The 21,961-nt window shown below is 43.5% G+C and overlaps 1 protein-coding gene and 1 non-coding gene across 2 annotated transcripts in view; one reads left to right on the top strand and one right to left on the bottom strand.

The window, feature by feature from the left end:
* The window catches only part of ALDH2 (aldehyde dehydrogenase 2 family member), a 30,172-nt gene extending 21,754 nt beyond the window's left edge, over nucleotides 1-8,418 (top strand). The window contains exons 10-13 of the mRNA XM_008688888.2: nucleotides 1,179-1,343; nucleotides 3,004-3,161; nucleotides 5,120-5,234; nucleotides 7,984-8,418. Coding sequence (XP_008687110.2) covers nucleotides 1,179-1,343; nucleotides 3,004-3,161; nucleotides 5,120-5,234; nucleotides 7,984-8,016 — 471 coding nt within the window. The 3' untranslated portion in view covers nucleotides 8,017-8,418. The remainder of the gene's footprint in view (nucleotides 1-1,178; nucleotides 1,344-3,003; nucleotides 3,162-5,119; nucleotides 5,235-7,983) is intronic.
* On the bottom strand, nucleotides 804-909 carry LOC121100064. The gene has a single exon (XR_005831797.1). It is a non-coding gene; the product is annotated as a U6 spliceosomal RNA (small nuclear RNA).
* Nucleotides 8,419-21,961: the final 13,543 nt, after the last annotated feature.

Here is a 21,961-nt window from a genome sequence, read left to right as displayed (position 1 = left end):
AATAGTGCTACTATGAAACCCAGCATCTTTTTTTCTCTCCTGTTTGTGGCTATTTAATTAGTAACTTGCATAAAAATTGTAATAAAAAGTGTTTAAAGGAAAAAATAAGACCCCCTAGGCTTCCTTCCACGTCTATTCCCCATAGATAACTACACATGCGCGCGCGCGCACACACACACACACACACACACACACACACAGAGTTACGTTTTTGTATGTTTGTTTTAACAAAAATAGGACTAAATAACATATTCTACAAGCTTTCCCCACCTTTACAGAATACCTTAGGCTATCTTTCTGTGTCAGTTCCCAGATTTTTTTTTTTTTTTAAACTGGGCTCTATGCCCAGTGGGAGGCTTGAACTCATGACCCTGAGATCAAGAGTCCCATGCTTTACCGGCTGAGCCAGCCAGGCGCCTCACACGGATCTGTTACTAACAAGGACACACTATATATTAAATACACATAAATTATTTTAGCCAGCCCCTCTACTGATGTCTACTTAGAACTGTTTCTGTTTTTGACTTTTACAAAGTGCTCCTCAGTGACTATCCTTGTTTAGATCCTGTTGTGACGCGTAGAATAAATTCCTGGAAGTTAAATAGCTGGGTCAAAGGGTGTAAGTATTTCATTTTTTGACCGATATTAATAAAGTACCTGCCAAAAGGGCTGTACCAGCTTATAGGCCTTTTTTTAAATTGAGATACAACTGACACATTGTATGAGTCCTTCTAAGAGCATATCAATATTAGAATGTATGTAACATACCCTTGTCATCAGTGTATTTTCTTCTTATCACTTTTCATGATCTGGAACGCATCATGAATCTGTGTGTCATCCTTGGGCAGGGGCCATGCTAATCTCCGTATGGTTCCAGTTTTAGTGTGTGTGCTGCTGAAGCAAAAGCACATTTATTTTCTCACTATTTTAAATTCTTAGTAACTTTATAATTGAAAATAAAAACAATGGGTTTGATATGCATTTCTTTGAGGACTACTGAAGTTGGTTGAACCTCCTCTCATGTTTATCGGCCCTTCTAGCTCCTCTTCTGAGGCCTATTTATTCCGAAGTCTGGCTTTTGCTCAGTTGTCTCATTCACTGCCCGTGTGGTTCTAAGCCTAAAGCGAGGAGAGGTCTGGCTCTAGCATCTCTGAAACTTTGGACTTCTTTTCCCACAGGTGGACGAAACTCAGTTTAAGAAGGTCCTTGGTTATATCAAATCTGGGAAGGAGGAGGGGGCGAAGCTGCTGTGCGGCGGAGGGGCGGCTGCTGACCGTGGCTACTTCATCCAGCCCACTGTGTTTGGAGACGTGCAAGACAGCATGACTATCGCCAGGGAGGAGGTTAGCATGGGGCCAGAACTCTGGGGAAGGTTCTTAGGAGAAGTGGACAGTTAAGTGTGGCGTCTTCATAGCTGGCTTTGGGCCAAATCCTGGCTCTATGCCTAAGACAAATTATTTACAATTCTATCTGATCTGGTTGCTCTCTTCTTCCACCTCTTATGGCAACCTCCTGATGGGGAGAACTTCCAAATTCCCTTGCCCAGTTTCCGGGCCCTTTGTGTTGTGGTCCTGCAAGCCATGGGTCAAGGAATGGTTTTGCTCAGCCCTTTTATGATCTTCATATAAGGAGGACACTGGACTAGACCAAAGGGCTGTGTCTTCTTCACATGGCAAGGTGCCCGATGTTCTCCCCCTCAGCACTCATTATGAACGCAGGGCAGGGGCTCTGGCTCACTCATTCATTCATTTCATAAATATTTATTGAATGCCTGCTATGTGCCAGGCTATCTACAGACCCTGGAGATCCAGAGGTATCCAAGACGTGTTCCCTGCCCTCACAGGGTCCACACGCGCTCCCCTTCCACAGTGGGTTAGGCCCTTTAGAAACCTTATGCAGGGAAAATATTTCCCCTTCATGTATAATTCAAAATAAAATAATATGAAAATGCAAAATCAGGGCAAGAAAGTCCAACAGAGTTCTGCCTCTTTCCCCATCATGACTACTTTGATGCTTTTTTTGAAATCTCAAACATCACTTTCCCAGAAGGGCGGGGGTGCCTCTGCTTTGCCAGTGCCCGAAGCACACGACGCCCCATCTCGCAGTCCTGCTCCAACCATGATGAGCTCCTGGCACTCTTCTCCTGCCTCTGTCTTGACACTCCCCAGGCAGTCCTAGAATCAGCCATTTCTTCAAGAAGTCCTGGTTCCTTTTAGTGGAAAGTGGGATTTCATGAGGATGGTGCTGGGTGTGTTTATGCCTGGAACTCCATTTCCCTTCTCCCTGCTTCCTACCTCCACTCTGGTTTGGTCAGTATCACACCACACAGTTCTGCAAAGCCTCACCCCTCCCCTCTACTCGGTCTGTCCAGGAGCTCCTGTGGACTCCCAGCGCTCATTACATTGCTTGTAATGGTTCCTTCTAATGCCCTGATTAATCAGGACCACCTACACTGCACTCCCCCAGGGCTCTGCCGAGATAGGGCTGAGAGTGGCTGCACCCTGACAGCAGCCCGTACATTTGGCCTCTGTGGCTTGGCTTTTGAATCTCATTCTCCACTAAAAAGGACTGGATTCCTTGAAGAAATGGCTCATGCCAGGAATAAGGCAGGGAAAGTACAAGATAAACTTGGATGTCTTGAGAGCAGAGACCCTGTTTCATTCACAATTACTGCTTCAGCTTTTAGTGTGTGCCTTGCTGAAAAACTGATGTAAATTCTTTGAAACTAAATCTACGTGTAACATGCCAGAAACCCCTATCATGCAGGATTGTTCAGAAATAAGATCAGCTATGTAAAGCACATGGCATATAAATATAGCCCATCCCCATTAGCTTCCTTGCCTTTGTGTTTCATTGAGCTTGGGAGCTACTGTCTCCCTGTGGAACTCTTAGGGTATGTCTGGGTGCTCGATCTAGAATGATCTGCTCGGCATTGTGAAAGCTGGATGGCACGTGGTTTCCATGTCTGCTACACCCTTCTAACTGTGCACTCTCTTACCCCAGATCTTTGGGCCGGTGATGCAGATTCTGAAGTTCAAAACCATAGAGGAAGTCATTGGGAGAGCCAACAACTCCAAGTATGGGCTGGCTGCAGCTATCTTCACCAAGGACTTGGACAAGGCCAATTATCTGTCCCAAGCCCTGCAGGCTGGCACTGTGTGGTAAGAGCCTCCTGGCAACCCCTCAGAGCCCAGACAGGGATCCCCAAGCCAGGGTCTTCCGGAATCTAGTGCTCACCCAGAATTTGGGGTGCTGGGCTCAGTTCCTCCTGGGTCAGGGTGTGGTAAAGCAGACAGATATTTCCCATCCCCTCTCCTCTAGGAGATTAAACTTCCCTCTAGTACATATGCTCATTCAGCTTTGTTCTCAGGCAAACAGGTGGATGAGTGGGGTGGGGCCTCCTTACCAAGTGAACAAGAGCAGGGGACCAGAGCCGAGGGCCTACAACTGTGTGTAATACTGGTCTTAAGAGCTTAGCACCTACTTCACACCCACTGGGATGGCTGTAATTTAAAAAAAAAACAGAAAATACCAAGTGTTGATGAGGATGTGGAGAAATTTGAACCTTCACATATTGCTGGTGGGAATATAAAATGTTGCAGCCATCATGGGAAACAGTCTGGCAGCTCCTCAGCAAGTTAAATGTAGAATTATCATAGGATCCAGCAATTCTACTCCTTAGTATGTATGCTCAAGAGAGATAAAAACCTCTACCTACACAAAAAAGTACACCTGAAGGTCACCTGGGTGGCTCAGTTGGTTAATTGTCTGCCTTCGGCTCAGGTCATGATCCCAGGGTCCTGGGATTGAGCCCCATGTCAGGCTGTCTGCTCAGCAGGGAGCCTGCTTCTCCCTCTCTCTCTTCCTGCTTGCTGCTCCCTCTGCTTATGCTCTCTCTATCAAATAAATAAATAAATAAATAAATAAAATCTTAAAAAAAAAAAAAGTATAGCTGAATGTTCATACCAGATTATTGACAATATTGAAAAGGTGGAGACAACCAAAATGTCCATCAGTTGATGAATGGATACACAACATGTGGTCTATCCACGCAATGGAATGTCATTCAGCCACAAAAAAGGGATAAAGTGCTGATACATTTTACAAACATAGATGAACCTTGAAAATGTGTTACTAAGTGAAAGAAGCCAGACACTAAAGGCCACATATTGTGTGATTCCATGTATATGAAATGTCCAGAATAGGCAAATCCATAGAGACAGAAAGTAGATTAGGGGCTTCCAGGGGCTAGAGGAGGGGGGAGTGGGGAGTAACTGCTTATTGGGTGCAGGATTCTTTATGGGGTGATAGAAATGTTCCAGAATTAGATGGAGGTGATGATTGTACCGCACTGTGAATCTGCTATATCCACTGAATTGTGCACCTGAAAGTGGTGAATTTTAAATTCAACTAAAATTTAATAATTTTTAGAGGCTCCTGGGTGGCTCAGTTGGTTAAGCATCTGCCTTCGGCTCCGGTCATGATCTCAGGGACCTGGGATCAAGTCCCACGTCAGGCTCTCTGCTCAACACGGAGTCGTCTTCTCCCTCTCCCTTTTCCTCTGTGCGCGCTCTCTCTCTCTCTCTCAAATAAATTTTAAAAAACAATTTTTTTGAAGATTTTATTTATTTATTTGACAGAGAGAGATACAGCCAGCGAGAGAGGGAACACAAGCAGGGGGAGTGAGAGAGGAAGAAGCAGGCTCCCTGCAGAGCAGGGAGCCCGATGTGGGGCTAGATCCTGGGACTCTGGGATCAGGCCCTGAGCCGAAGGCAGACGCTTAACGACTGAGCCACCTAGGCGCCCCTAAAAAAAGCAAATTTAATAATTTTTAAAAACTGCATAAAAAGTACCTAATTAGCAAAAACGACTCATTAAAATGTGAAGCTATGATGTGGTACACCTGTTACTAACATTCACCTGTGACCACATCATGAGGGGTGATGACTTATGGCTTTATTTTATGTGGTTTGCTTTTGGCTCTTACGTGGCTGGTTATAACTGTGGTTTGACCCATCCATTTTTCCTCAGTAATATTTTAGAGCCATTCAGGAGGTTGGAGGGTTATGACACACATATCTCCTACAAGTTACTTCTGAAATCTTGTTTCACATTATAGGGTCAACTGCTATGATGTGTTCGGGGCCCAGTCACCGTTCGGTGGCTACAAGATGTCTGGGAGCGGCCGGGAGCTAGGAGAGTATGGGCTGCAGGCATACACCGAAGTGAAAACTGTGAGTATGGGCGTCTTCTCAGCTCTCCCTCGTGCTGGACTCCAACAGTACTTATTACTAGTTTCTTGTTTTAAGCCACAGAAGCTACAGGAAAGGGTGATGACCCAGTCTCTGCTCTGTCTCATGAGAAATAACTTGGGACCTGGCCATCACTCTGCCTACACTGTTCTTTGCTAGGCTTTGTTATGTGCCAAGTTCTGTAAGACTTGAGAGGAAGGAAAGATCCTAGTGAGCCGAGGCAGTGGGGAAAAGCTTCTAATAAGAATCGAGCTGTGAGGCATTAGAGACCAAGGGCCATAAATACACCAATATCCTTTGATTTCATAATGTCAGTGATGGGAATATAGCCTGAAGGACTAATCAGAAATACAAAGAAAGTGTTATTCCATAAATACTCATCACAACATTATCTCTCAAGGAAGAAAAAGTCAAATGTAACCTGAATGCCCAATAAAGTATGGAACACCCAAATCGTGGTTTACTAAGGAGACATTAAAAATATTTTTGTAGGGGGAGCCTGGGTGGCGCAGTCGGTTGGGCGTCTGACTCTTGGTTTTGGCTCAGGTCATGATCTCAGGGTCGTGAGCTTGAGCCCCATGTTGGGCTACATGCTCAGCACACAGTCTAATTGAGGGTTCTCTCTCCCTCCCTCCTCCCCACCACTGGCCTGCTCTCTCCCTCTCTCAAATAAATAAATAAATAAATCTTTAAAAATATATTTTTGTAGGATCTTTGACATGGAAAATCATCATCCTTTAAAGTGAAAAGACAGGAGACAAAGTAATACATGCAGTATAAGCCCAGTTTAAAGGTTATATATACAGGGGCGCCTGGGTGGTGCAGTCATTAAGCGCCTGCCTTCGGCTCAGGGCGTGATCCCAGAGTCCTGGGATCGAGCCCCACGTGAGGCTTCTCCGCTGGGAGCCTGCTTCTTCCTCTCCCACTCCCCCTGCCTGTGTTCCCTCTCTCTCTGGCTGTCTCTCTCTGTCAAATACATAAATAAAATATTTTTTTTAAAAAAAAGGTTATATATACATATATATACTCATTCAGGTACCTTTATTTATAACTATGCAAAAGACAGGAAAGAAAGGCACCGAAGTGAAAATAATTTTCTTTACAGTGGACACTAATTACTAATTACAGTTTAACCAGGCAACAGACTCATAAGTGATATTTAAAGAAGAGAGTAATGGGCTGAGTTGGGCTTTCCCGGGATTGGGAAGGAGAAGGCTCAGGGCAAGCAAATCAGCCAGGGGAAGCAGGGTGAGAAGGGCAGACAGTGGTTTTCGTTCAATACTCAGTAGTAAGCCACAGACTGTGCTCTCAAGAAGCTTGTTGGAATAAACTAAACCTGTTTGCTTATTTATTTAAAATTGTCCCAGGGGCACCTGGGTGGCTCAGTTGGTTAAGCCTCTGCCTTTGGCTCAGGTCACGGTCCCCAGGTCCTGGGTTCGAGCCCCTCGTTGGGCTCTGTGCTCAGCAGAGCAGTGTGTTTCTCCTTCTTCCTTTGCCCCTGGTCGTGTGCTCTCTCACTCATTCTTTCTCTCAAATAAATAAATAAATAAAATCTTTTAAAAATAAATAAATAAAATTGTCCCATATAAGAGGCGAGACTGAGATTTGAACCTGACATTGGCCTATAACTGTTAATCAAAATGGTGATGAGATTATTTAGGTGTGTGTGGTGGTGGGGGCGGTGGTCTAGGACTGAGCCCCATGAGTCGCAGTGTCAGGAGTGCCTGGAGGGCCGTGGGAGGGAGAGCCCAAAAAGAGGAGGCTTGAGTTGAGGTGGTTCGTGGGAGAATCCAAGTGTAAGCTGCTGATGCTGGAGGCCTCCCACACTGGGATGTTGGGGAGAATGGGAAGAAGCTTTTGAAGAAAAGAAGTGGCAGGACTTGATGGCTGCAGGCGAAGGAGACAAAAGCTGCTTCCGCCCCATGCCAGGCACTGTGCTTTGAGCTTGTGATAAAGATGCCAATATTTTGAGCCTGGGGAACTCAAGTGATAATCCTAACAAAAATAGGATTAAAAACTTTTCAGAAGAGAATTCAGGTTTGCAAGGGGAACTGCTGAGAAAATGTCTTCTTCTGAACTCATCTTTACTGAGAGCTTACTTTGTGCCAGAATCTGCTAGACTTCCTTATGCAGGTTATCTCAATCAATGCTCACAGCAACCCCAGGAAGGAGATTCTGTCCTTGTCCCATCCTACAGATGAGGAAGCGAGGCACACAGAGGTGAAGTCCTTTCCCAGTAAAGCTGGATTTAACCCCAAATCCATCTGAGCCTGGAATCTTCCCACTTAGCACGAGAAACCTGTGAGCTTTAGCATGTTATTTTTTCCCTTCCTTCGATTCCTTTGGAGGAAAATATGGATGTAGGTCAGGGTGTCTCAAGCTCAGCACTACTGACATTTGGGCCTGTGTAATTCTTTGTTGTGGGGTTTGTCCTGTGCAGCGTGGGGCGTTCGATGAGCAGCTTCCTGACTAAGGATTCCTACTAGATGCCATAGCAATCCTGCCCTCTTCTGCCCCACGACAATCAAAAATGACTGGATTAAGGGGAGGCAGAGAGTTCTCACGCAGCACAGGGCCCTAGCTATGTCCCTGGGATTAGCCAGTTGGCCATCAAGCTATCAGAAGTAAAGGAAGCCCTTGTGCTCGTCCTTGGGCAGCACCCCAGCTGAGAGAGACCACAGATCACAGGGAAACATGAAGATTTAACAGCTGCTCTGCACCCCTCCTACAGGTCACGGTCAAAGTGCCTCAGAAGAACTCCTGAAGAATTGGGCCGACTCCCTCCCTCATCCAGCAGCGGAGGCCGAGGACATCAGCAGCAAAACCAAGAAAAATGACCCTTGCATGCTAAAAGTCTTAAAAGAGAAATTCTCTCACAAAATCTCTTGATCAAGAAAGTCTCAGACCTTGAATTGATAGATGGGGTGGTGTGGGGCAGAGTACCGGGAAAGGCTTTTACACGCCAGCACTGCTACTAGCTTTCAGGCTGATTTTTTCAAAACTAGATTCAAATGTCTTATCCTTTCTATCTGATAGACTTCTGTAACTTGCCTTTATGGGGGAACAAAAAGCCATTGTTCATACTTGTACTAACAGGTCGGGGCAACAGCTAGTGCCTTCCTCTGTATTCTGGACTAAAATTCATTAAAAACAATGCTGCTGTTCACTTTTTGGTTAACTCTTCGTCCATCTCAGTAACCCAAGGAAATACCACCACAGAGGGATGTTGTCCCCACTGTGTGTGTATGTCACACTATATACGGCTATTGCCCCTCCCCTCCTGTGGGGAAATAGCTTTCGTTTCCTACCTCCCTCGTTGTGGCTGGCCCTGTACTAAGCCCTAGGGAAGTCACTGAAACAGCACTGCCAGGATCTGCCCTCAGAGAGGGGCTGGTCAACCAGAAAAGACACACTTCATGTCCAAGGTTATTTGTCCTTGTTTTAAGTTAAAAAACTTGGGTCAGACTAAATGAGACAGGTTCATGCTGATGAATCTCATGAGATTAATTTGGAAACCAGATGTCTGTTTATTCATCTTAAGTGAGGCCTGTATTCCTGTAACCAGACCTTGTGAATCTCCCATCCAGAACATTGCCTTATTTTAGTTAAGGGACCTGTAATTAGGATTATTAGTAAATCAGGAATCCGCAGATTCCTTGGTAAGCAATGGAATCAGCAAAAAGCTGAACAGCTGTAGGAGTTTGTGAAGGTTGTGTACATATTTGGGTCACAATTTGAGAAAAAGTCTGATCCTCTCCTAAGGAAAATCCACCTTCTGTGTCATTTTTGCAGTGTCCTGGGAGTGGTGAAGCACGCTGGCTGACCCTGCCTTACTTCTCTCAGACTAAGCCACATCTTGGTCAACAATCCCTATTCCACTAAAGACCAATCTGACTTGTTTGAATAGTGCTTCATAATTTTTGTCATGTATGCAGATACCTGTATCGTTTACTTTTTTCTTTAAATTGACTCTTATTTAGATAAAAAATTAAGCACCTTGTTGCCATACATAGAAAAACTGCATTTAACTGCCATAAATAGAAGGCACCGTAAAAAAGAGGAAAGCAAAACAATGTTACTAAATTTAAAATAAGGAAATATGAATAAACTTAATCATTTAGATTATGTATGTATTGTTACATATATACAAATAAATCTACTCATTCCACAGTTGTTCATACCTGAAATCAGTGCACCACAATGAGGAGCCTAGGACTTTAGGACCAGTGGGCAGAAACATTCCCCTTCTCGTTGCTTCAGAATGAGATGGGGTTCACTGCCAATAAAATGATTCTGTATTTTAGCTTTGATGCTAACCGGCGACAACAGTGTCACAACACATGAGGCTAGTGGCATAGGGCAGAACTTTGAACCCGTGCCTGTTCTCCCATTCTGCTTTGCGGCCTCCCAGGCTGAGGGTGGCCCGCTGTAGCTGGGATGGGCTGGTCTGCTGAGCCATCCGTCCCCGCCCTCAGGGCACGCATACCTGCTCTACCACGGGAAGTGGCAGTAAACATAGGAACAAAAAAGGAAGAGGGTGTTTTGAGAGTGTGAAAAGGGAGATGCTTGGCTTAAGCCAGCCAGCTGGAGGAAAAGATGCCACACCTTCAGGAAAAGATCACACACCTTCACACTTAACCTTCATCGTCTGTAAACATTTCTTGGGAGGTTACTGAGAGTTAGGTACTGACGATGCAAGAATGAATCAGGCACATTTATACCTCCAGAAGCTCAGAAACTGGTGAGGCAAGTCAGACTCTCAAAAGAGGTGATTATACTACAATATAGGTGCCAGGTGCAGTGACAGTGATAAGGTAATGGTGTCATGGAAGGCCAAGGAAGGCCCCTGCTGACTGCAGGCTCAGAAGAGAGCCTCCCTAGAGGGTACTCACACTGTCCTTTATTTATTCTCCAGGCCTCTTAGCAGAGGTTCAGTTCCTGAAGGCTTGAGCCTGGGTTATTTCCTTATAACTTATGCCCCTTATGTAAGTGGCAGTACCACTCCTATCTGCTTAATATTTACCCTAAGCTAAATAAAGGCATGTGAAAGTAATGGGGGACACAAAGGCAGAAGGAAATGTGGATAAAATTAAATACCTTCTAACCTGCAGCCTGACAAATACTGGAGGCAGGTGGAGTATAACGTTCCTCCAGGAAACTCCCAGCTGTCCTAACATTAGTGCTTTGCGAGAGGGAAAAACTACCTCAGCTTGACAGTGGCAAGGCCTCCAGGATGCTGTGAGTCTTCAGCATATGAAAACCCTTTTGGAACTTCCCTTAGGTTTAATTTCCCCAACCCCAAAGTATATATATATAATCAGTTGCCCTTCACAATCCTGGGGCAGCAGCTCTTTCTGCCCAAGGGTCCTGTCCGTGTGCTTTAATAGAACCACCATTTTTGCACCAAGATGTCTCAAGAATTCTTGGCCGTTGGCTCGGGCAGGCCCCCAAAAGCGCGCTACTCAGAAACTACATCATTTGGCACCCAAATGGGGCTTTAAGTCTTTTCATCCGGACTCTGAACCTTGGTGTGAACTTGGTGAGTACTTTCCTCCTCTTCCTTTACTCTCAGGGGCTTCTCAAGCAGTATGGTCTTACTGGAACACTTCCATATGGATCACTCAGGCTGCAATCCTCTAGCCTGTGCCTACTCTACGGGGAGGAAAAAAGCCTGCCTTTTGGCTGGAAGTTAACACCCTAGCCAGGATGGTAATAAGACCCGGAAACTTGATGCCCTCTCTTTATTCCTGTCCTTATACAGAGTTGTCTGTCTTGGGCATGGGACAGTCACCTAAGTGACTAGAACAGCTGCCAACCTCAAGACTCCCATGTGAGGTTTCCTCCTCATTGGTCTAATGTGATCCCTTCCAGAACTCTGGTTGATCCCCTCCGCAGCTGCTTCTGGGCGTGAGACCTCCACCCAGAGCTGGCTGAGATTAGTATCCAACTGAATTGAAGCCCAACTGGGGACTGCTTCCTAGAGAAGCTGGCTATAAAGACTACATGTGTTGGAATATCATTTAGATCATGATGGATTTCTGTCTTTACTGTTTTCTGTCAAGGTCCTCTACTGACTACTTAAACTACAAAATGGGGTAATTTCCCCCTTGTAAAACTTTCCTTATGATTTCCATGGGTTAAAAATGGCAGGTTACTCAGTCCATATGCCAGGCACCCGTCTGTAGCCTAGGATGCAATGGGGAAGTGGGGGGATGCTAGCATCCCTCCTACGGGGCCTTTCACAGCAGGCCTGCCTTCATGACAAGGCAGGATGGTGATCAGTAGCACTTTTCGTTTGAGGGACGCCTCCAGTCGCTTTTGACACCTGGAACCTCTGACATACCTTGCACGGGAGTCACCAGGGAGTCAGGGAGCATTACTGGTAATGGACCTTCTCTCTTCTTCAGTGCCCAAGGATTCTCCCTTGAGATGACTTTTATCCCACTGGAAAACAATTCCAATTGCAAAAATTTAAAAGAGGATTGATCTCCTATAACACTACATGGTCTCCGTAGGACCTATCAGATTTCTTCTGTAGGAAACAGGGCAAATGGACAGAGGTACCCTCCTAGGTCCAGTCCTTTGGTGCTCTACATCAGGACCCCAAGCTAAGGACCTCCTGCAGAATGTGAACTCCCTCCCCATACACTGGATAATTATCTAACTAGGCCTCTGAATGAACCCAGGTTGCTGGAGGAAAAACACAGGCTATCCCTGATGAAAGGGACACTGACTTTCTCTCTCACTGTTTATCCTAATAGATGTGGGGGCTTCTCCCTCATTTCCCGGGGTCAATGGCTATAATAAGAGCTAACTGTGGTTAGTCTACCTCAGAACGGGGACTTTAAGGAATATTCCCAAGCAGCTGCTGAAACTTGTTTCGGGGAAATTCCCTGTCTTCTCTGGGCTGACATGGACTGCATATTTCCACTTTGGTGGAAAAACAGAAAACAAACCAACCACATGGCGACCACTCATCTGCCCGACCTGACCAGGTTTAGAACCAGGAACTCTTTCTCTGCCTTCTGGCAGCACTTCACCCCTTCTGTCTCCCCCTTCTCCTGTTTCTGCACCATCTTGGGTGCAGCCTGCATAACTGGCTTCTTTCTAAAGCATCCTCCGTGCCTCTGGTACCATTGGCTCCTCCTCCCTTCAATGTCAAGGAGCGAAGAATAGGACCCCCTGGACCTAACACGACCCACTCCAGATTTCCCCACCAGCGTCTCAGGTAAAAATTGACAGTGGGTAATAAACTGATTGACTTTTAAAAGAGAATCCAGGTGGAACCTAATTCAGTATTTAAGCTAATTTAAGTTTGTTGGTTTAATTAAGATAGACATGTCTTTAGAGTTATCAGCATTAAATATGAAACTTTTATTCTACCAAGGTTTACTGAAGGTCAAATAAGCTCATGTTCTCTCTGTTGCAATTTGTCAGCAAAAAGAAGACTTAAGATAATGGTTATTTTTGGGGTGTCTGGGTGGCTCAGTCGGTTAAGCGTCTGCCTTTCAGCTCAGGTCATGATCTCAGGGTCCTGGGATTGAGCCAGATGTCAGGGTCCCTGCTCAGCAGGGAGCTTGCTTCTCCCTCTCCCTCTGCTGCTTCCCGCTGTACGTGTTCATGCGTGTGCATGTGGTCTCTCTCTCTCAAATAAATAAATAAAATCTTTTAAAAAATAATGGTTAATTTTGTCTGTCTCAGAGTTTTCATGGGTAATTGTTAAGATAGCTTTCAAAGTCTTTAGTAACCTGAAACTTTAAAGTTTTGCTTGGATGAAACATGGGATTAAATTTGTTGGACATGTAGGTCTTTTCCAAATAAAGTGCTAAAGCATTAATTACTGAGCATAGGTTTGTGCTTCTGACTTGCAGAGAAACAGAATATTTGAGTCTGTTGGAAAATATGCTTTGTGCTTAATTGATTCACACATTTGCCATCTAAAGAATTCTGATGTAGGGGCGCCTGGGTGGCACAGCGGTTAAGCGTCTGCCTTCGGCTCAGGGCGTGATCCCAGTGTTATGGGATCGAGCCCCACGTCAGGCTCCTCCGCTATGAGCCTGCTTCTTCCTCTCCCACTCCCCCTGCTTGTGTTCCCTCTCTCGCTGGCTGTCTCTGTCTCTGTCGAATAAATAAATAAAATCTTTAAAAAAAAAAAAAAAAAAAAGAATTCTGATGTAACAGTTTATAATCGGTTACTATTTAGTTTTCACTGGAGACTAAGGTTTCTAAGAGTTAAAATTCTGCTACATGTAATTAAGACTGATGGAAATAAGGGAAGCAACTCTGTATATAGGAAAGCTGGAGATATGTATGAAAGATATAAGAAATGAGAATACATTTTTTTCTTGAAGGTAAAAGGTAATTTTGTCCTAAAATCAGACTGGTTGTTTGGAGAGAAATGACTTGGGACAAAGTCTAAATACAAAAGAGTTGTAGAAGGTTTGTGAAGGGAAATCTTTGGAAAGGAATTTTATATGTATTTAGGACAGACGAACGTTAAAATTAGTGGATTCTAAAAAGTACACTGTGGGGTGCCTGGGTGGCTTAGTCGGTTGGGTGGCTGGCTCTTGATTTCGGCTCAGGTCAGGATCTCAGCGTTGTGAGACTGAGCCCTGCATCAGGCTCAGTGCTCAGCGGGGAGACAGCTTGAGGTTTTCTCTCTCTCCCTTCCCCCTCCACCACTCCCCACCCCCTGCTTGTGCATCTCTCTCAAATAAATAAATAAATCTTTTTAAAAAAGTACACTGGTATAAGATTGAAAGTCTGCTTTTCTCTCTGTTCAAAAGTCAAAGCTTCCTTGGATTATTGGTCTGCTCTCAGAAGGAAAATGTAAACAAAGGTTTTTTTCCCCCTTTGGTCTGTTTTGTCTTTATCAGGTCTTTGATTACTTAGTTAAAATTTCTCAATATTAAAAGAGCTAAGTTTTGCTAACAATTATATAACCCCACATATTTGCCTTTGGAATCTTTTATTGTCACCTTGGTTAAATAAATTTTTCGTTTTATAATAATCTGTAATCCTATTTAGGCATGTGCTCTACAACTTTCTGAGGGATTTAAACAAACTTCCCCAAGATTTAAATTGCAAATGAAGTCTTTTTGACCAACTGGGCTTGTTTATTCGGTATGTGAAGTTACTTGAAAAGCGCTGTCAAACAAACAATAATAAGCCTTAGGTTCCGCTTGGGTAAAAATGCTGTAACTATTCTAGAGATTGTATGCAATCCCTAAAGTTTTAATACATTCTGGTATAAGGTCATCACTTGATATTGATAGTTGAAGTGCTGTGTGTCCCAGAAATACCCGGATTTCCTTGCCAGCTCTGTTGTAACCTCTCACCAGATCTTTAACCATGTCCATTTTTGAGTCTTTTGTCATCTATAGTTATTCTTCTTATTCTCTTGTGAAACATAGTTCATCTTCGAGGAGATTCAAGAAAAGGGGCTTTTGACAATTACAGGTATTCAATATCTTTAAAATTATAAAACTAAAACTGACAAGAATTTCCAGAACTAACTAAACTGAGGAAGATTATAATTTTTGTGACTCTTGTTTGAAACATTGTTGGTTCCCTAATGTTTGTTCTTCCAGATTAAGGAAACTTTCTTTCAAGAATTCCATGATATACAAAAATAAGATAAAATATTCCTCTGTGAAGAAAATGAAGCCTTTAACTTTTCTCTCTGTCTGAACCCTCTGAAATTCAAAAGGTCTTTACCAGTAAGCAGTCTTTCTTCCATGGCAGTCCTAGTCATTTGCATAAATTCAATGAGAATCTGTTCAATCTAGACTCTTTATGAAAGTTCCAGCAAAGCAAAATTTGAAAGATCTATGTGATCAATCACTGTTTTTGCTGAGCTTATGTAAATAATTAGGCCAAGTTTGTTAAAACTGGACTTGTTTTTCTTTCTCTCTTAAGATTTTATTTTATTTATTTCAGAGAGAGAGAGAGAGAGGAGAGACAGAACACGCAAGCATGAGCAAGGGGAGGGGGAAGGGAAGAGGGAGAAGCAGACTCACCGCTGAGCAAGGAGCCTGACTCCGGGCTCAATCCCAGGACCCCAGCACCATGACCTGATAAACTGGACTTGTTTTTCAAATACACTTAGTCTTGATTTGCTATCTGATTAGAAGTGAGGGTTTTTATAGAGAAAAAATGTTTCAATAACACCTTTGTAAATTTTAAATTTTAATACTATTTCTTATAAACCAGATTAGATCCTGAATTCTTCTGGTTTCCTCAAACATTTGACTACGGATCTCCAACTAGGGTTTCCAATCTACTTGGAACTCCATTTTCTTGGCTTAAAAGACATTAAAAACTAAAACTGCCTTTTTCTTAAAAGTCCTAAAAACTGACGCTGGACAACTTGAGATAAACTTAAGAGAAATTGCCACAATAACTCATGTATAGACAATCTTCATGCTTATTATTCTGTGGAGATAATGGATGGTCCCACTTTCCCTATGACTGAATTAGATGATGCACTTGGGGATGCCCTTATCTCCTGAGACAAGTCTCCCACTTGCCAGTGATTCCTTGTGATTAGGATATTGTTAAGGCTAGACTTCAGATAAAGAGGGCTTCTTGAAGGTTTTATTCCTTAGTAATATGTATCTTAGAAGTCACCTCTATTGATGTAAAATTGCAAGTAGAGGCTTTAGCAAAGCATACAGTGACCACCTTTAACTAAGCTTGCCATGCAGTCACCCACAAATTCAAAAGGTGTCCCTCTAAAACTGAATAGCCTTTGATATACTGGCTGCAATTCAAGGAGTCCCAGAATTAGAGGTTGGCTCCTAATGGGACCCAATGGCTATGCGCCTCTATCTTGTGGCCATGGCTTCCCCCAGGCTGGATAGGCTGCTGTTCTCTGGGTTTTGCTTGGATGCACAGACACATTATTAAAGCCATTACCAAACCAGCCAACCTTCCAAATTTAAAACAATGGTGGGCGCGTTCTGGGTTTCATTGGTATGACCTCCTAGCATCCATCTTTATTCCTTCTTTAGGACTGGGGGATGTCATTTGGCACATGGAAGCTCTTCATTGGTACAGAGTCAAAGCCCTAAATGACACTCAAAATAGCATTTCTCTATTAAATACGGAAATGACACGAATGTGTAAAGCGATTCTATAGAATAGAATTGCATCAGATGTTTTAACTGCTGCACGAGGTGCTATCATAAAAACAGAATGTTGCGTATACAGTCCAGATTACCACAAAAATATCTGTGGGTTTCTAACTGACATGATGAATATTCAAACTGGCACTTTAAACGACTTCTCACTTTCCTTTAGTGATTGGTTAAAATTCCTGGACTGGAGGAAAATTATGGTCAACTATCATAGGTCTTTTATTCAGGCTTTTTCTTTCTCATTATAAGATTAACCTTATTTTGTTGTCTTTTCTGGTGTCTCCCTGCCTGGTGCCAAGGCTCCTTCACTGTCATACCCTCCAGCTGACAGACGATCCTTTCTACTCAAGGAGGCTCATCTATGTTGTCTGCCTTGGACTGGCTGCCTCTGCCTTTGGTAACGCCTAAATATACTAACGCCCCAACTGACCAGTGTTGACCCACAGGTACATACATCTCTATGCCCCTATTTTGTAGGAAGAAGTTACAGAAGAGAAGACCTTCCACCCTCAGCAACCTTAAAGATTTAAGGGTCAAACTGTTCAGGGAGGAATGATGTGGGAAACAAAGGCAGAAGGAAATGTAGATAAAAGTAAATGTCCTTAATAACCTGCAGCCCACTGACAAATACTTGAGGCAGGCAGAGAAACACCTTCCTCCAGGAAACTCCCAACTGTCTCAATGTTAATGCTTTGCTGGAGGGAAAATCTACCTTAGCCTGATAATAACAAGATCTCCAGGATGCTGTGAGTCTTCTTCAGCATACGAAATCCTTTTGGAACTTTCCTTAGCTTTACTTCCCCCAACCCCAAAGTATATAATCAGTTGCCCTTCACAATCCTGGAGCAGCAGCTCTTTCTGCCCAGGGGTCCTGTCCCTGTGCTTTAATAAAATCACCTTTTTTTGCACCAAAGACCTCTCGAGAATTCTTTCTTAGCCATCAGCTCCGGACCCCAACAACACACTCCAGAAACGACATCGAAAGTCTGATTTTCACAAGTTAACAAACAACATGACTCCCGAACAAATGTAAAATAAGATAGGTCAAAACTTCACTCATTAATTAATGAGGGAACCAGTAAGATGAAGCAGGTTCAAAAATCACTTTGACGAACTGGCTGTGGCATTTTAGTAAAGGAATGTGAGAGTAAGACTAATAGGTTAGATACAAAACTGGTTAAAGTCTTACCGAGTAAGAAACAGGTAACCACAAGCATTTTGTTTTTACCAGCTAGACATCATGTGCGTAAACCTACATGTTACAGGTCACTTCACAGAGTGGGAACTCTTAATTAGTAAAGACCAAGTTCAAAAAATGCTAAAATCTCCTAGGGCAGAGGTGGCAAGCTTTTTCAGTAAAAGACCAAGATAAACGTGCTAGACTTTGTAGGGTACTTCACACCTTTGTCACATATTCTTTTGTTGTTTTTATTTTTGTTTTTTATAAGCCTTTAAAAATAGAAAAACCGTTGTTAGCTCAAGGGCCCTATGAAACTGGCCACAGGCTGGATTTGGCCCTTGGCCATAGTTTGGTGACCTTTGTTTAGAGAATGAGATCATTGGGTAGGCCTATTAAACCGTTTTGGCATAACATTGCTCTTCTGGCCACATTCGCAAGTTTTAGGTAATTTGCTTAATACACAATCATCAAAACAAAGCTTGCCCAACTGAAATTATCCCTCTAACACCACCGCTGGGTGAAGCTTACTTTGGGAAACAGGATTACTTGCTCCCACGGTTCCAAGACTGTCCCGCCAGCAGTTCAGATTAAACAAACTCCTAACCTTTGGTTCACTACTTCTTTTCTACCTATGATAAGATTGGAGACCTGCCCAAGCCAACGTGGGTGGAGGTACATGAGGAGATTGGCATCCCTCTGCAGCAACACTCACAAAGAATGCTGGGTTTGTTAAGAGCTTTTAAAGTTTACTTTTTCCCATCCGTTCATCTATTCCTTGTTTCGGTAAGTCTTCAGTAGCACATTTCCTAGGCCAGGTACTGTGCTAGGCACTGCTTCCGCAGCGAGCAAGCTAGGCACGTGACCTGCCCCCAGCAAGTACAGTCCAGCCGTGGCAATAATGAAACGAGTGAATGCAATCAAGTGAAGTGTCACAATAGGATGACAGACATCCCCAGATTGTGGGATTATACTGTGTGGGGCTTGCATCACCTTCCATGGACTAAACGCAGTTAATGTTTGGTTTTACTGCTTAGAAGGAACAATGTATTAGGAATTATGGAAGGAAAGCTAATGTTTATTTAGCTACTTTGGTGTCTCTCACTGATTACAAGATTCTGACTCTTTCACTCCTTGATTTTGTTCCCAGTCCACATGTGTGGCAAAATAGTTCAAACAAGGATAAAAGTTAATTTTTCTCTCACGTAAAAAAAGTCTAGAGGTGGGCAGTGAAGGGCTGTTAAAGTGAACCCACAAACTCTTTAAGGGACCAGGGCTCCTATTATTGCAATGTTCCATCACCCCTAGGGTATGGCCCATCCTCAAGGTTTAATGTGGCTGCTGACATTCCAGTCATTACATCAATATTCCAGGTAGCAGGATGGTAAAAAGGATAAAGAAAGGGGGTACCCTCTTCCCTATAATTATGGAGACTTCCCAGAGGTTGCATACAATACTTCCATTTTTATGTCTTTGGACAAAATTTAGATACATGGCCACATCTAGCTGCAAAGGAAGAGGCATTTTCTCTCTTTTAGCTGGGTATCTGTGTGCCTAGTTAAAACTGAAGTTCTTCATTCTAAAGAAGAAAAGGAAGATGGATTAGGGGCAAATAGAAATCCCTACCATGTTGTGAAATACTACCCTGTGAGTTGACAGTCATCAAGGCAATGCTTTCTTGTCATATTCTCTAAGCTAAAGAAAACTCCTTTTTAGAGTGATACCTCCCAATGCCTAACTTTACCACCAACTTACTCCAAATCTCATGATGTAGGGTGAGATTACTTCTGGGAAGGTTTTCTATACAGTGTACCATTTAACAATATTTTAGTTGCAAGTGTCCAAAAACCAAATTCCAACTACTGTAAAAAATATTCCAAAATCCTAGCATCATGGCTTTGCCATGGCTTGATTCAGAAGTCTAAAAAGTTTCCACCTCTTGGCTCCACCTCTGCCATGTGGGCTCTATTTTCAGGCCATATCCATTTTAGTTCTGGTGGGTCTGGATCCTTAGAAGAGCCAAGTACCCTCAAGAACTCTAACCTCACACTCTGCTGGCTCAAATCCACTGGCTACGAGAAAACCCATCTTTGCTGGCTCCTGCAAGAAGCCCTAGGTTCATGCTGATTGGTTCTCTTGACGAGACATCCCATGTCTCCCCTGACCAATCACTGTGGCCAGAGGGATGAGATGTGATTCACTTAGACCTGAGTCATAATGGTCCACCCTTGTAGCCAAGAGTGTCCCCCCTCCAGTCCAACCTGGGCTAAGAAAGAGAGAGGATTAGATCCCCAAAAGAAAACTGTGGGGACACAGAAAAAGTAGGGGACATAGAGACTGGAATGTTCCCTTCTGAGTTATCATCAACCTTTTAGTACTCCAAACAATGTTGCCAAGAACCCTTTTAGGAATGTACTGAAAAAAGAGAAATGTAAAGTTTCTTGCCCCTTGGGTCCTGTGAATCAAACTTACTGTAATTTTAAGAGCATCCAGTCTTTAAACAGATGAAAAACAAGGAAATGCTAGCTATGAAGACATGTCTATAATTATGAGGGAGCAGATGGCAAGCTGAGGACAAAGCACAAGCTGACACCCCGCACCCCCCTACCCCACTCCTGGGTGGGACCTGTGTTGACATTCCTCAGGCACTCCTGGCTGTCCTAAAGCTAAGGGAAGCAACAACAAATGGTTAATTTATAGAGATTATAGTCCTGCAAGACAGGAGTCTCCCTCAGTTTATAAATGTCTTAGTGATTTACAAGAAAAAAGCATTCTTATCAATAACTTAACTTCCAGAAGGAAACGTAGATAAAATTAAATGCCCTTGGGGTGCCTGGGTGGCTCAGTTGGTTGAGTGTCTGCTTTTGGCTCAGGTCATGATCCCAGGGGTCTGGAATTGAGCCCAGTGTCGGGCTCCCTGCTTGGTGGGGAGTCTGTTTCTCCCTCTCCCTCTGCTGTTCCCCTGCTCTGCTTGCTCTCTGTGTGTCAAATAAATAAATAAAATCTTAAAAAAAAAAATTAAATGCCCTTATAATCTGCAGTCCATTGACAAATACTTGAGGAAGGCAGAGTATAATGTTCCTCCAGGAAGCTCCTGGACTGTCTTAATGTTAATGCCTGCTGGAGGAAAAAACCACCTTAACTTGATAATGGCAAGGCCTCCAGTGTCTTGCAGGTCCTCTTTAGCATATGAAAGTTCTTTTGAAAACCTCCCTTTTCCTTACCTCCCTCAACTACCAAATATATAATCCGTCACCCCTCACAATCCTGGGGCAGCAGCTCTTTCTGCCCACGGGTCCTGTCCTTGTGCTTTAAGAAAACCCCATTTTGCATCAAAGATGTCTCAAGAATTCTCTCTTGATTGTTGGCTCTGGACCTCACCCCGCCAAACCTCACCTGTATTCCAAAACTATACCATATAATGTTGACTTTGACATCCTAGACACTTACTTATCTCCTTGTGTTTTCAGTGACAGGAACCAATTTGAACCATAAGTAGCTGTCTGAAAAAAACACAAAGTTCTCAGGTTATGAACAACCTAATCTCTCTGGGTATTTGTATATGGGTCAGTCACAGGAGTATTGGGTGTAAAGCTGCTGTTTCTGACTTTAGTCTTGCTGAGTGTCCAAGAGGAAATGCTCCACTTCTGGTTGAATAAAGGACAAAGGGAACTTTTCAGGTAGGCTGTAGAATTTGGTTGATGAGATGGTTTGGTTTGGTTTTGTTTTTTTTTAAGTGTACGCGCCACCCCGTGGGCGATAAGTACAACTGCAGTGCCATCCTCTCCAAGAGCTGATGGGAGAGACCTACCTGCGGGGGTCTTTCAAAGACGGTGTTACAACACAACTGTACACTGGTTATGTCTGGCAGGCCATGCAATGAGGGAATCAAGAAGCCAGGGTCACATACCCCAAATAACTGAAAACAGGGACTCCAGCAAAAACTTATACACAAATGTTCACAGCAGTACTATTCGCAGTAGCCAAAAGGTGGAAACAATCCAAATGTCCATCACCAGATAAAAGGATAAACCGAATGTGGTCTATCCACATAATGGAATATATTCAACCATGAAAAGAAGTGAAGCACTGACACATGGTGCAACATAGACGAACCTCAAAGACCTGAGGCTGAGAGAAAGAAGCCAGACACAGAAGGCCACATAGTGTAGGGTTCCATGTATATGAAATGTCAATGTCCAGAACATGCAAGTCCATAGAGATGGAGAGTAGACTGGTGGTTACCAGAGGCTGGGGGTTGGGGAGTGACTACTTAATGGGCATGGGGTTTCCTTTCTGGGTGATAAAAACGTTTTGGAAGTAGACAGTGATGATAGGTGCATGTCACTGTGAACGTAACAAATGCCACGTAATTGTTTACCTTCAAATGGCCA

Source organism: Ursus maritimus, unplaced genomic scaffold, assembly GCF_017311325.1.
Source record: "Ursus maritimus isolate PB19 unplaced genomic scaffold, ASM1731132v1 scaffold_33, whole genome shotgun sequence".
NCBI lineage: Eukaryota > Metazoa > Chordata > Mammalia > Carnivora > Ursidae > Ursus > Ursus maritimus.
Note: the sequence above shows the minus strand (reverse complement) of the source record. Positions and strands in the feature narration are given on the sequence as shown.